This window comes from Syngnathus typhle, linkage group LG11 (assembly GCF_033458585.1).
Source record: "Syngnathus typhle isolate RoL2023-S1 ecotype Sweden linkage group LG11, RoL_Styp_1.0, whole genome shotgun sequence".
In the NCBI taxonomy this organism is placed as follows: Eukaryota; Metazoa; Chordata; class Actinopteri; order Syngnathiformes; family Syngnathidae; genus Syngnathus; species Syngnathus typhle.
In genome coordinates, this window is record NC_083748.1 from 11,756,628 (window position 1) to 11,770,450 (window position 13,823).

Genomic DNA, 13,823 nt, shown 5'->3' on the forward strand with positions numbered 1-13,823 from the left:
TTGGGTGTGAATTTCAAAATAAAAGATGTGAAGCTTTTGGTAAGTGGGAAGTTGTGGAATCGGTAGAAAAATAATGAACAGTTGAAAGTTGGAATGGGTTGAATCGGTTGAAAAATGTAGAAATGAGAAGGGAAAAGGAAATTGGGTGTGAATTTCAAAATAAAAGATGTGAAGTTTTTGGTAAGTGGGAAGTTGTGGAATAGGTAGAAAAATGATGAACAGTTGAAAGTTGGAATGGGTTGAATCGGTTGAAAAATGTAGAAATGAGAAGGGAAAAGGAATTGGGTGTGAATTTCAAAATAAAAGATGTGAAGCTTTTGGTAAGTGGGAAGTTGTGGAATCAGTAGAAAAATAATGAACAGTTGAAAGTTGGAATGGGTTGAATCGGTTGAAAAATGTAGAAATTAGAGTAGAAAAACGAAATTTTAGAGAATTTTGGTTGAATTTCAAAATAAAAGATGTGAAGTTTTTGGTAAGTGGGACGTTGTCGAATAGGTAGGCAAAAGATGAACAGTTGAAAGTTGGAACGAGTTGAATCGGTTGAAAAATGTAGAAGTTAGAGGTGAAAAACGAAATTTTGTGAAAATTTGTCGGAATTTTTAACGTGAAAACGTGAAATTTTCGAATTTGGGAATTTTGGGAATGTCGAGAATCCTTCCGAATGTGATTAGAATGTGCTGAATGATGTGAATTTCAAATTGGAACGACGTAAATGTGAAATGTCGAATGTGCCATTAAGAATGAATGGGGAAAAATTTGTCGGAATTTTGGGAATTTTGCGGAATCGGAAAATTTTCGGAACGAGAAAAATACAAGCGCTCGTCGCGTGAATATTTGGAATACGTGAAAAGTGGAATGGAGTGAATCGGATGAATTATGTGGAAGATGAAACGTGTCAAAAAAGTGTGGAGAATAAAAGAGAATAATAATAATAATAGAGAATGGTGTAGAATAACATATGTGTGAAGGCCTTCGCCTTCACACAATAACTAGAATTGCAATTTCGGAAGAAATTGCGTGTGAAGGCGAAGGCAGATGTTCATTTACAAACGTTAAGCGTTAAAAATGATGAGCGGGAAGAATAGAAAGGGAAAATAAATTATTGTGAAATAAATGGGAAAATGTTACAAATACATGTTACAAAAAGGTACAAATGATAAGCGTTAAAAATGAAATGTTACAAATGTTACAAAAAAGGTACAAATGATAAGGGGAAAGAATAAAGAGTAAAATAATTTATGACGCCCAATGTGGGAATCGAACCCACTACAGGAAACTGACGCAGGTTGACATAGCCATTGTGTTTCCAACTGAGCTAATCAGGATCCTACATCAGTGATGGTTGAATTTGGGTAATGTAATGAATGTGTTTGTTGAATGCGAATGCGTTATCAAAGTGGTGGAAATTGCTTAATGTAATGAATGTTGAATGCGAATGACAAAAGTTACAAATGATAACCGTTGAAAATGATAACCGGGAAGGATAAAGAGTAAAATAAATAATGACGCCCAATGTGGGAATCGAACTGACGCGGGTTTTGATACCACTCGGGAAAGATGCTCGTGTACTGGAATCACTTGTGTTTCCCACGAGCTAATTGAGTCCCTTACTATGTTGTGGTTGAAATTGGTTAATGTAATGAATGTGTTTGTTGAATGCGAATACGTAATCAAAGTGGTGGAAATTGCTTAATGTAATGAATGTTGAATGCGAATGTTAGTTACAAATGATAAGCGTTGAAAATGATAAGCGGGAAGAATAAAGAGTAAAATAATTAATGACGCCCAATGTGGGAATCGAACCCACTACAGGAAACTGGCTCGGATTGACATTGCCATTAAGAATGAATGGGGAAATAAAAGGCACAAATTTGCTAATTACTTAAAAACGGTAAATGTTATGAACGCGAAAAATACTGGCAAGCGTGCCATGAATTTTTGGAACGTGTGAAAGTTTGAACGAGGTGAATGGGTTGAAGCATGTGGGAGTAGTTAGATGTCAAAAAAGTGGGAGGAATAAGTTGTTTAATAATAAAGTACAATATCAATGTGTGAAGGCCTTCGCCTTCACACAATAAAGTAAATGGAGTAGAATAACATATGTGTGAAGGCCTTCGCCTTCACACAATTAAAACTAGGTAACTAATTGAAACAAATTATTATTTATTTACGCATGCAGGCTACTTAAAAAGAGATTTATCCACTATTTCTAGTTTTTATGTTCTGATATCCGCAGAACCCTCTGCGTTTCATAATGTCGTTGAAGGACACACATACGCACACGCGCGCACACGCACACACACACACACACACACACACATACACTCACAGTTCAAAACGTGAGGCCATGCGTGATTAAGTGCCTTTAGGTCGCTCCTGTCCACTCTGACGTCAAATAACATTTTAATCAGCACGCGTATGAGTTAATCTCGAGCATATTTGCTGTTCCCATGCACCCTGGCACGCATGCATTGCTGGACACGGGCTGTTCTTTCTCAAATTTAAATCTGAACCAGTTTGAAAGGACCTTTTAATGGTTAGGCTATTAGTCTACACATTCGTGCAGTTTGAAATGTTTTTTTAAATGCAGCAAAATGTTTTGTTCAAAAGTCTTTATATGCCGAAGTTTCGAAGCGTGTTTATGTCAGATCTTGCAGAATTCCACCAGAAATGCAAATGAGCGCAAGGAGTTTCGTAGTGAGTGAGTGACGCATGCTTCAGCCCTCCTCAGGCGTATTGGAACTTTAAACAGGCTCTTAACCACCACTGAGAAAGTCTTTAAAACACCACGAATGCTCGTTATTTAACTGAGAGTTTCAAAGTGACGATTTGGGAAAAAAAAATAAAAGAATGAATGAATGAATAAATAAATAAATAAATAAATAAATAAATAAATAAATAAATAAATAAATAAATAAATAAATAAATAAATAAATAAATAAATAAATAAATAAATAAATAAATAAATAAATAAATAAATAAATAACACTATTCAATGATTTTAAAGAACTTTCAATACAGGATTATGACAAAACGGCAACAAATCTAAACGAATTTAAAGAACCTTAAATACAGTACTATGACAAAATTCCATGGAAAATATTTCTAATAGTGTGGCAGCAAATGAAAAATGTCAGGCCTTAAATTGGGAAATAGTTGAGCTAATTTTAAATGTCAGAAGTTATTAGTTGGACTCCAAATTATGTATCCTGTAATTTTGGTCTCCTTTCTGGCAACGTACCGGCGCACAAAGTTCTTATTGGCCATTTTGTTAGCCAATCAGCGATCGCTCTTTTTTTTTCTAACCAATGGTTGCAGCCTTGAGTTTGCCTTCCCGGTGACGTCCTTGCGCGTGGAAACGCCCACCCGTCTTGACTGCGCGACTTTGGAGAGCTGCAAAAGCAGCCTGCGCCTGATATGCGCGTCTGCGCTGTTTTGTCCATCAGAGGGAGTCAAGTTTCTTCTGTTAAATGTACAGCCTGGCTCCGGTTGCTCAACAGACGAGACGAGCCGCTGCAGAGACCACAAGAGAATTCATTTTTTCTTTTCACTGGCTTTCCGTGGAACAGTCTCCGGTTGGCGGCCGGATCGCTGTCCGCTTTTCCCGTTTTTATAACAGACGCTCACTGGGATCTTCCCCACCAAACTGGATTAACTCCAAGGCATTGACTTATTCGCTTCGTGTGTGTGTTTTGGTTGTTGTTTTTGTTTGCTTGTTATTTTTCGGGGGTGACAAACCCTTTTCCCCCGGGGGTCAACATGTTGTGGAAATTAGCAGACAACGTCAAATATGAAGATGACTGCGAGGTGAGTTCGGGGACAATTTGAGCGAAGCACAGAAATTATATATTATATGAAAATAGTCAACTGTATGGGTACTAACTTACAATATTTTAACTAAATCCAATCATCCAGTCAAAAGCGCATATGAAGCAAATATATTTTCTGGACCATAGAAAGCTCAACCGTTTGCTTGGATTCGGAGTTTGCGCATTTTAAAAAAAGTGATTTGACATTTATAACACATGCTGCATGAGGTTAGTAGAACTTAAAGGTGTGCCGTTGCACCGGGCACACACGAGATGACGATTTGATAATATTCAATATTTTCTGCATCTGACAAAAAAAGCCCAGTGACATAAATATAAGAGAGTTTTCTCAAGTCATTTCAAACAATGTTTTTTTTTTTAGTTAAATTCTTCCTAGTTATTGTGCTGTTTTTTTTTAAATATAATCAAATAACAGCTCAATAAATCAATGGAAGGAAGAAAATAAAAAAACATACTGTGAAGCTATGGTTCCAAAAGTTTATTACTGTGTATTTAAAGTAAAAGAAAAAACCCAACCTTCAAGTGGTATCTTAATCTTTTGGGTTTCGCTCAAAATTTCAAAACAAAGCAGGAAAAAACTGATGTTTCAAGAAAGTTTTCTGAGAATATAATTATATTTGTGGCCCTCCATCCTGCAGGAGCGACACGACGGCAGCAGCAATGGGAACCCGCGCCTGCCCCACCTGCCAGCGGTCAGCCAGCACCTGTACAGCCCACCTCCCTCCCTCTCACACTCGGCAAGCTCGGACTTCCAGCCGCCCTACTTCCCGCCCCCCTACCAGCCCATCTCCTACCCGCAGTCCGGTGACCCTTACTCGCACCTGGGCGACCCGTTCAACATCAACTCGCTTCACCAGTCGCCATCGTCCAACCAGCAGCAGCCGTGGCGCCAGGGCCACGAGGGGCTGGCAGCGCACGGCCGCAGCGGCCTGGCCGGCCAGATCCTCGGCCTGGACGGGGGAGGAGGAGGTGGCGGCTCGTCCGGGGTGAGGAGGGAAGGCTTCCGCCGGCCGGAGCTGCTGTCCCCGCACGCCCATGGCATCGAGGCGTCGGTGATCGGGGACAACATGCATGGCATGCACGACATGCAGGGCCACGGCATGGACGAAGTACAGGTGGGTGTGGGCCCTGCATGCCTCGCAAAAAAAAAAAAAAAAACGATTGCATGGAGATCACACACCAGTGTGGTTCCAAGGCCCAATTTGATGTCAAGGGTGCCACATCCCTAAATCATCAGAGAATAGCCGGTACGATTGGATATGCCTTCATTTATGTAGAAATTGAAATTCTTTTCATTTTATTGTTAACAAGAGCATACCAGTAATAATCTAAAAAAATATTTCCACAATGTGCTTCACACAAGCAAAAGCACATCACCTGAAAGGATTTTCACACACATTGGCAAAAGACATTCAAAAGCAAAGCAGATAACAAAAGTAGCTGATTAAAATGCGTAAAATTGGAAGTTAGGTTTGACGTCCCGAAATATGGGCCTCCTTTTAAATGTTTGAAATTCTTTGCAATTTTGCTGATGCATGCTCCACAATCAGCATCATCATGAATTATTTCTAAATATTCCAACTATTTAATTTAATGTGTAAAACTATCTTTTAAGCTACTTAGTATCACAATGTAATTTCTTTCTTCAACCACACTGTAGTTCCTATTTTTTTCTATACTTAAAACGTCACATGGACAATTTTTGGAAATCCGCACAGAAACACTTGAAGCAATGCAGCTGCACTTTTTTTTTGTATTCTCTAAATTGATTTTTGTGATGTGCCTATAAGCGAAAAAGTTATAAATTATAATGTGTTCCAAGAACTGCATAAAAAATCTGCCTCTTGGGTGATAATACTTCTTGACACTCGTAAATTATTATCCCTCTGTAATTATAACCAATGAGTGTCGTGTGAATATGTCACCTAGTTCATTAAACTCTATGCACAAACATTTTAGAAACACTTGTTTGATGCAATTCATTTGTGCAACCACATCCTGGTAACCCAACCAAAACGAAACTATCATTTTTGTCAATGCCTACAGTTAGTTTTTGTATTTTCTGCTATTTGGTTAACCTGTGCAATAGCTTCTTGATCTCATTTCCAATTGCGTTCTTTTTTTTTTTTATCAGCACGTGGACAACCACAGTATTATCATGGCAGATCAGACGGTCATCAAAAAAGGTACGTTTCCAAACACTCGAGTCAAACGTGAGGCTTGCAACCTCTGCTCTTCAGTTGTTCAGAATGCAGAGTACAGACAGTATATCCCTCATGATCCTTCATACCTGCGAGATGTACTTAGCTAAGCTCCTTACAGGGAAGGTGCTTGACAAGACGTCCAGTGGGTGGAAAGAAAGTGTTAAAATAATAGCATTTACTTTGTCTTTTGAATGGGCCAGGGCGCGGCAGTGGGCTTGCATGTGAAGGACGGTTTAGTAATTTGTTGGGACACGAACTGTTTTGATTAAGGCGCTTAATTCCCCAATGTTTTGTCATCAGGAGTCCATTAAAAGGGCTTTGAGTCAGAGTGACTGCACATTGACTAATCGCACTTGTAATCATACACTTACGTGCAGAGAGAAAGACGGACGTCTTACGTAATCTTGGTTGTTGTTCTTTTGTGTTTTTTCTTATATTGCATTCCACGTGCATCCAACGTCAAGCAAACAATAAGTTACATTGCTAACTGTTTTTATATTGTTGAAAATTTTTATTCCGGCGAGCTTGTCGTTGGGACTGCCACTTGCACGACCAAACCACCAAGCGGGAAAACCTGTTCCGCACGGAGGGAATTTGCATTGTTCCCCAGTCTTGGTCTGAAGGTTGCTCAAAATGCCGCTCGAGTTTGGCTTCTTTACCGTTTCTGACATTGATGCAATAAAGGCTAGGCAACACTACTAAAAAATAATTGATGAATGACTTTCACCTAACTTTCATAACGTTGTAGTGTCAACCCCTAAAGAACTTCAGTCTTAGGTGATTTAAATAGACAATTTACTTGAAATCAATTACTTTTTTATTTTCAAAACAAGTGTGGTGTTATGGTTCAGTATTCACAAATTCATTCTCATATATGATTTTGTAGAGGATATATGGAAGTTTGAATGTCTCAAAAATCTGAAAATGCTAACTTGATATTTAACATGTTTGTTTCTTTATAAGCTTCTCAAGCTTTCCTCGATTGCTCTGAAAAAAATGAAAGGTGTTTGTCTATTTTGTAATGTCACAAAAATGTATAATCCAGACTGAATATTCACTGATGCCCATGTTGCATTTGTTTTCACGTTTCATGTGTTCCCTATTGACTTTTGTCAAGGGGCTGAGACGTATTATGGGTCTTAAGCACCTCTCAAAAGATCTAGAAGAAGGGGGAAAAAAACAATACAGGCTTTTGCGTTTGTAGATGGGAAGCAACGATGACTCATGGTGCGGCGTTCCCACGCTTGAGGGCACGCTGTGGGCCAAGTAGGCTTCCCGCGAGCAGCCAGGCAGGCAGGCAGGGAGGCAGGCGCCGCATGTGTGACTCTTGTGATTTTTGTCTCAGTATTAGGACTGCGAGGGGCCAGGAGCCTTGATCGCGTACAGAGGACTTGTTATCAGGGGGGCATCCTTGCGGGTGAGGATTGTCGCCTCACTTCTGTGCTCTATGTTAGTGTGCTGTGCTGTGGTTGTATGTCCAGTGACTGTCAGTGCTTGTACGTTTTCTGTAGATCTTCAAGGATAACTGGAGTCGATGTACATGACCGGCTGTCTGTGTACGGAACATATTTGTGGGTGGTGGCTGAAGCAATCTGTAGTTTACAACAGTTGTAGATTTCCCTTGAGGTGACCCTGAGTTCCTCATATCATCATTGTGTAGCATTTACATGTGGTAGGAAGACCAACAATAATGCCAACCAAATGAAATGAGCAGAATCCACAAAATGGATTTTTGCCCTGCAATTTGTTTGTGGAGAGTTGTGCACCCAAACTCTAACATGAACGGCTTCGAAATGATGCAGAAACACAATACTGTGGAAAATATTCCATTGTTGCAGCCATGACAATTTGAAAATGCAAAGATTTATTTTTTTTTGTGAGGGGAGGTTTGAGAATTTGGTCCAAATGGTTTTGCTCGAAAGCAGTCCGGTTCAGAGAGTTGTATTATTCGTTGCCTTATGTGCCACTCCCTTCTCAATTCGAGTGCAGACACATTGTGCCGCATGCTTACGATGGTTTTGATGAAGCACAGAACGCTCATGGTGTCTTACCCACATTCTCTTCCCCACTCAGGGCCCGTGACTCTCCCCAAAGGCAACGCGCTGGGCCTCCCTTTCCAGAAGGAGTCCCTGCTTGGCATGGTGTCCAACCCCACGGAGGTGTTCTGCTCCGTCCCAGGTCGCCTCTCGCTGCTGAGCTCCACCTCCAAGTACAAGGTGACGGTGGCCGAGGTCCAGAGGCGACTCTCGCCGCCTGAGTGTCTGAACGCGTCGCTGCTGGGAGGAGTTTTACGCAGGTCAGAGTGCAAACCTTCCAAAACAAATTGCTAAATGGTGTTTCCATTGCAACTTTAGATATTTTGCATTTACTTTTATACTGCCCCCGGGTGGTCAGGGCATGCACACCAGAAGGAGCAGCACAATGTCTGATGAATGGAGTAAAAAAAAAAAAAGTGGCAAAAAATAAGCTGGACTGCCACTTAGTTAGATTTATGCCACATGTTCATGTGTGTTTGCAGTGTTTGTGTGCCATCATGTGTGACAGTCCAATATACGTACACCAGACAATTTTGTGCTTGGACCGCACGTTTGCTGCTTCCCAAGTGCTTTGCGTTACTGCTGACACACAACAACAGATTTATAAGCATTTTTAAGTAGGTCATATAGCAAGCGGAGGGACATTGCACACACACCAAAGGTGCTGCCCATCTCGCAGAGAGAGCTGGACCGCCACTCATGCAGAAAGTGTGTCGTGGTCTCATTGCGCAGACGACACTCGACTGCCGCTGTTGCTGCTCAATTGTCTTGTGGCATTTTCACTGAACAAAGAAGCGGGATGATTTGCATGTCATCACATTTCATAAATAATGTGTGGGCGAGACGGAAAGTTCCTCGACCGGCAGGTTAGTTGCAGTGCAGTGTGTCTCCACTTTTTTTTTTTAATTAAATGCTTGGAAAAAGTCCAGGCTAATTAGTCTCAGAGTTAAAATTACTTCTTTGGCTTCTTCACGTGCTTGTATTTGTTTTTTTCCTGGGTTGTCCAGGTTTCTTCCACATTCCCCAAAACATGCATGATAAAATAATTGAAAACTAAATTATTCATCAGTATGACAAGTTGAGGGAGTGCCCCGCTGCTTATCAAAAGTTAGATGAAATATTGTGCTATTACAACTTGACCTATAAAAATGAATGGATGAATGAATAATTTGGTCTGGTGTGCCTCAGGGCTCCGTACGTGGCCCTCTATCATTCAATCATGTGGCGATATTATTCTGTTCAACTAAATGCATGCAAATGCATGCAACTGATCAAGTCAAGTTGGTCAATGCACTTTGCTGTGGAAGCAACTTTATTTTGGAAATTGTTAAGGTACAACAGTGATCCAAATTATTTTACTCAGCTATGACAGTTGCGCATGTTAGGTTCAGGGTAATCGCCACGCATTCGTATGTTGGGGTAATTGAAGATGAATTTTCCATAGGTGTATAAATGGTGTGAATGATTGTTGTCGACTGTTTATTAGTGATTGGCTGATGACCAGTCACTCACAAAGACAGCTGGGATAAACCAACGACCCGAGTGAGGATGAGCACTTTGAGAAATGGATGGATGAGTTGATGGAATCCCGCGAGCAGACGATTACATGTCATGTTCATTTCTCAAAGCTCCGTGAAGAGATATCTATAAGTCAGCTGGGTGACAATGACTTCTGTCTTTATGCGTGCGTGTATCTGGGTGTGTTCACAGAGCCAAGTCGAAAAACGGAGGCCGCTCGCTGCGTGAAAAACTGGACAAAATTGGGCTCAACTTGCCTGCAGGGAGAAGGAAGGCGGCCAATGTCACTCTACTTACCTCACTCGTGGAAGGTGAGAAGCGTCACTCCGTAATTACTCTCGGGTTGGAATGTTGTTCTCATAAAGCGAGAATGTGGGAACGTCAATCATACTTTAGCGTCTGAACGCCATACTGCAAATGTTACTCAACAACACTGCTTCCTCCCACATTCCAAAAACATGCATTTTGGCTTCTGTATTCCAAAATAAATACATATACTGTATTAAGGAATAAAGATACAGAAACAAAACCGATAGTTGGCAATTCTTCTGAATAGACTCTCAAACCAAACTGAACAAAGACTGCTTCGCTTAATGCTATCAACCAATGGAAAACACCATAGACAGGCTAATGAATAGCGTCAACGTTGCAGCATTATAACCTCTTAAACCACACATTACACACATAGCTTAAAGGGAAACAGTCAGAAAAGGAAAATATGTTGTTGTGTAGTTCATTGAATTTATATGCATGAAATTGTCATCACGATAAAACTACCAATCGTTCCATTAATACAAAAAAAAATAATATAACTCCAAATGCAGCCGCAAGTATTCGGTCTGTAATTTTTCCACAATGTGCTGACTTCAGAATGTCTGACTGATCAGCTGACAGACAATAACTGCCCTCAAGTCCTCCCGAAAATCAAACTCAGCCTTTCACCTCGTTGTGGTAAATATAGACTGGTCATGTTATGGCCCCACAGTGATCACAAGAATGGTTGCCCTCTGTTTTCCTCCTCGCTTCACTTTGATTCCAAAGTCTGATGACTGTGCGATGAGAAGGTTTGGAGCCTGCCTGCTGCTATTTCCAGACTTCGCAAGTTGAATCGGGCCTTGTTATCTGGTGCGGCGCTCGCCGGGAGGCCCGGCTGACCTTAAAGCTTCAATGCAAAGCGCTCGGAGCGAATAGCTGATGCGGCCCTCGTGCGTGTGTTGACAAATCAAAGACGCTCTTTTTCATTCCACCTTTCCGTCTCTCCTCAGGTGAAGCCGTTCATTTAGCTCGTGACTTTGGTTATGTGTGTGAGACGGAGTTCCCCGCCAAGGCCATCGCGGAGTACCTGGGCAGGCCCCACGTGGAACGTAACGAGGTTAACTCTCGCAAGAACATGCTCCTCGCTGCTAAGTGAGTTGTCATCTTTTGTGCTAAGAAATTCCCTTTTGCTAAATGTTGACGGAATTTGGGTTCCCTACAGTCTTGTCTTTGATATTAAGGAGAAAGCCCCATCATTTGTTTGTAATTGTTTTCGCTGTTGTTATGGATTCTATGATGTGTTTAGTCCTAATCTGGTGAGATGATCGCCATCCAAAACACACATAGGAGAGGGGACTGATTTTATTCATTTTTTAATATATATTTGTGTAAATTTGCCAATTTTTGGTCCCATGTACGAGTAATTTGAAGCATGACAAACGTAAATATTCCACTAAAAAAAAAAGCACAATAATATCCAAACTTTAAATGAAGTATTGCCGTCCCCTTTTTCGTAGGCAAGTTTGCAAGGAGTTCACCGACCTGCTCACCCAAGACCGTTCGCCGCTGGGTAACTCACGTCCGGCGCCTATCCTGGAGCCGGGCATTCAGGGCTGCCTGACCCACTTCAGCCTCATCAGCCACGGCTTTGGCTCGCCGGCCATCTGCGCCGCCATGACCTCGCTGCAGAACTATCTGAACGAGGCCCTCAAACAAATGGACAAGATGTACCTGAGCTCCGACACGCAGGGAGCCTCCGACGGCGGCGGCAAATCTGCCGACAAACTGGACAAGCACAGGAAATGAGACCCCCCCCACCAGCTTTTACCCTGTGAATTCCGAGACCCCCGGCTACCCAACGCCCCTTCCAATATAGTATTGTTACGTACGGCTGTCTTCAAATTCACTCCCTAATCGCTAATGCACTATATCGTAATAAACTAAAAATAGAAATAATTTAATAAACAATAATGAGTGGGTGACTTTTTCTTGGGTGTCGAAAGATTTTCATCCGGAAAAATGGAAGGATGCCAGGGCTACTTTGACATTTTTTGCCTTTGATATACTAAGCACATATAGAAACCCAATTTCATATTTTTAACCTGTCCCCATGTCGTGGATGTTTTTTTTTTTTTTATACTGAACTCGATAAACATTCACAAATAGAGATTAGGGAGTAGAAAAGGAGTGAACAATTCCGAACACAGCCATCCTTTCGGGCAACTTTGAGGCTGGGAGGATAAGCGCATGCTGCTATTCTCCCCCGTCAAGAGGACATCATTTCAAGATGAGTTGCTGTGACCCCCACCCTGCCCCCTCCTCCCCTTCCTCCTCTGTGGCGTCTGGAGGCAAATCCTCTGATTTCCTGTGTCTCGACGGACTTGCAAAAGGACAACTTTTTTTGGGTTTAATTTTATGAGAAAGAGATGCAATTGCCCAGCACTGCTTTTTTCTGTTATTATTGCTCATGCGTTGTTTGTGTGACTGTGCGGGGAGGATTCCAGTGTGCTGTCTGAATGGGTCACTCAGTCAACAGAAGCCTCAGTGATAGTGTCTTGAAGGAGACCTATTTTATTTTGGAGTTGTTTCAACGTTTTGAAACGGTTTTGAAGTTCCCAGGTTAACACATTTGGGATACGTTTTGGACAAATACATCGAGAATCTTTGTGTCCCTTTTGACACAAATGACACAGAAATCACCTTGTTTTGAAAGGGCTGTCCTGTCTGATGTTTTCCTCACCCCGCCCACTCTACTGCGGGGTGCACCATTGCTTAAGTCATATTTGACTTTTTTTTTTTTTTTACCAGTTACGTCGATTTGTCTTTTGCAAGTGACTATGATCTGGATGACTGTGGAAAATAATTGCTGTGGGAGTCGTTTTTATGTCAAGTAAATCTTTAGAAGGGCTCGCTCACAGACACATTTTCAGAAATAACAAGACAGCAAAAGATTTGCTCGGTTGTGTTTTTTTGCACTTGATCTGGCCACCCGAATATTTGTAGATAAGTCGCTTTTCCATCATATGTTCCCTTTAAAAGGTCTTCGATTTGATACCACATGTGTTTGTTCAGCCTTTTAGTATTTAAAAAATGGGGGCGAGTCAACCTATTGTTGAGTTAACGCCTGTGTGTGTACTTGCATTTGTGTGTGTGTGTGTCTTGCGAGCACATGGACATACTGTAAATATTTTTTTCTAATTAGTCATTAAATCCCAATACATAATTTTATTCACAAAAACTTGTCCCCCAAATGTAAATATTTTCTAATTTATGTTGTAACTTAATGGGCGGTTTTTTTTTGTAAATAATGCTCCCACTTTTTTTTTTTGGTGTGTGGTTTTTATGATGTTTTTTCTAATACATGGGTTAGTTTTTTTTTGTAAATCAAATAGCGAGGTTAGCTCTTGTGGCCATGATGTACCTTTTTTGGCTTTGGAAATGATGTAAAGATACATACAAACAAAAAACAGCAGGAAGAATAAATACAATTCAAGCCTGACACTTGACAGCGACTCGCAGGTTTCCTTTCAACGCTATTTACCGAATTGGATCACTCACGACTTTCTGGAAGTCAAAAGTCAGAGGAAGAAACTGTAAACCTTTTTTTGCTTCCTTTCAGTCGTTGTTATAATTTTTTGTTGTTGGATAGTTTGGTTATCTCATGTCTGTCTCTTGTTTCGTTGCTGGTGTGCTTTTACGAGGTTTCCTCCAACTGGCGGCGCCAGGTTTACAGTGCTGGCTTTGTGACCTTTGACACTCAGTAAAATGACCTGCTGTGTTCGCATGGGGCAAGCAAATCGCTCATTCACTCATGACTCCACTCAAGTCTGCGTTTGAAAGGTGCATCATGGACTTAAAAAAAAAAAAAAAAAAGAAAAAACATCCAAGGCGTGTATGTCAGCCATTAGCGTTGATAGTTTGGGCCTCTCCCCTCAGAACCTGCTCAACCAGAAGTGTCAGCATTAGTGTCTCAGCGGTTG

General features: G+C 41.2%; 1 protein-coding gene across 2 annotated transcripts; it reads left to right on the forward strand.

Moving 5' to 3' along the window:
• Positions 1 to 3,381: 3,381 nt before the first annotated feature.
• tfap2c (transcription factor AP-2 gamma (activating enhancer binding protein 2 gamma)) lies at positions 3,382 to 13,349 on the forward strand. 2 transcript variants are annotated; one of them, XM_061291375.1, is made up of 8 exons: positions 3,382 to 3,807; positions 4,469 to 4,945; positions 5,965 to 6,016; positions 7,380 to 7,451; positions 8,108 to 8,330; positions 9,781 to 9,899; positions 10,854 to 10,995; positions 11,361 to 13,349. In XM_061291375.1, the coding sequence occupies exons 1-8, from the start codon at positions 3,760 to 3,762 to the stop codon at positions 11,647 to 11,649; spliced, it is 1,422 nt and encodes a 473-aa protein (XP_061147359.1). In that variant the 5' UTR covers positions 3,382 to 3,759; the 3' UTR covers positions 11,650 to 13,349. The 2 variants fall into 2 exon arrangements, with proteins under 2 accessions (XP_061147359.1, XP_061147360.1); XM_061291376.1 differs by lacking the exon at positions 7,380 to 7,451.
• The last annotated feature ends 474 nt before the right edge of the window (positions 13,350 to 13,823 follow it).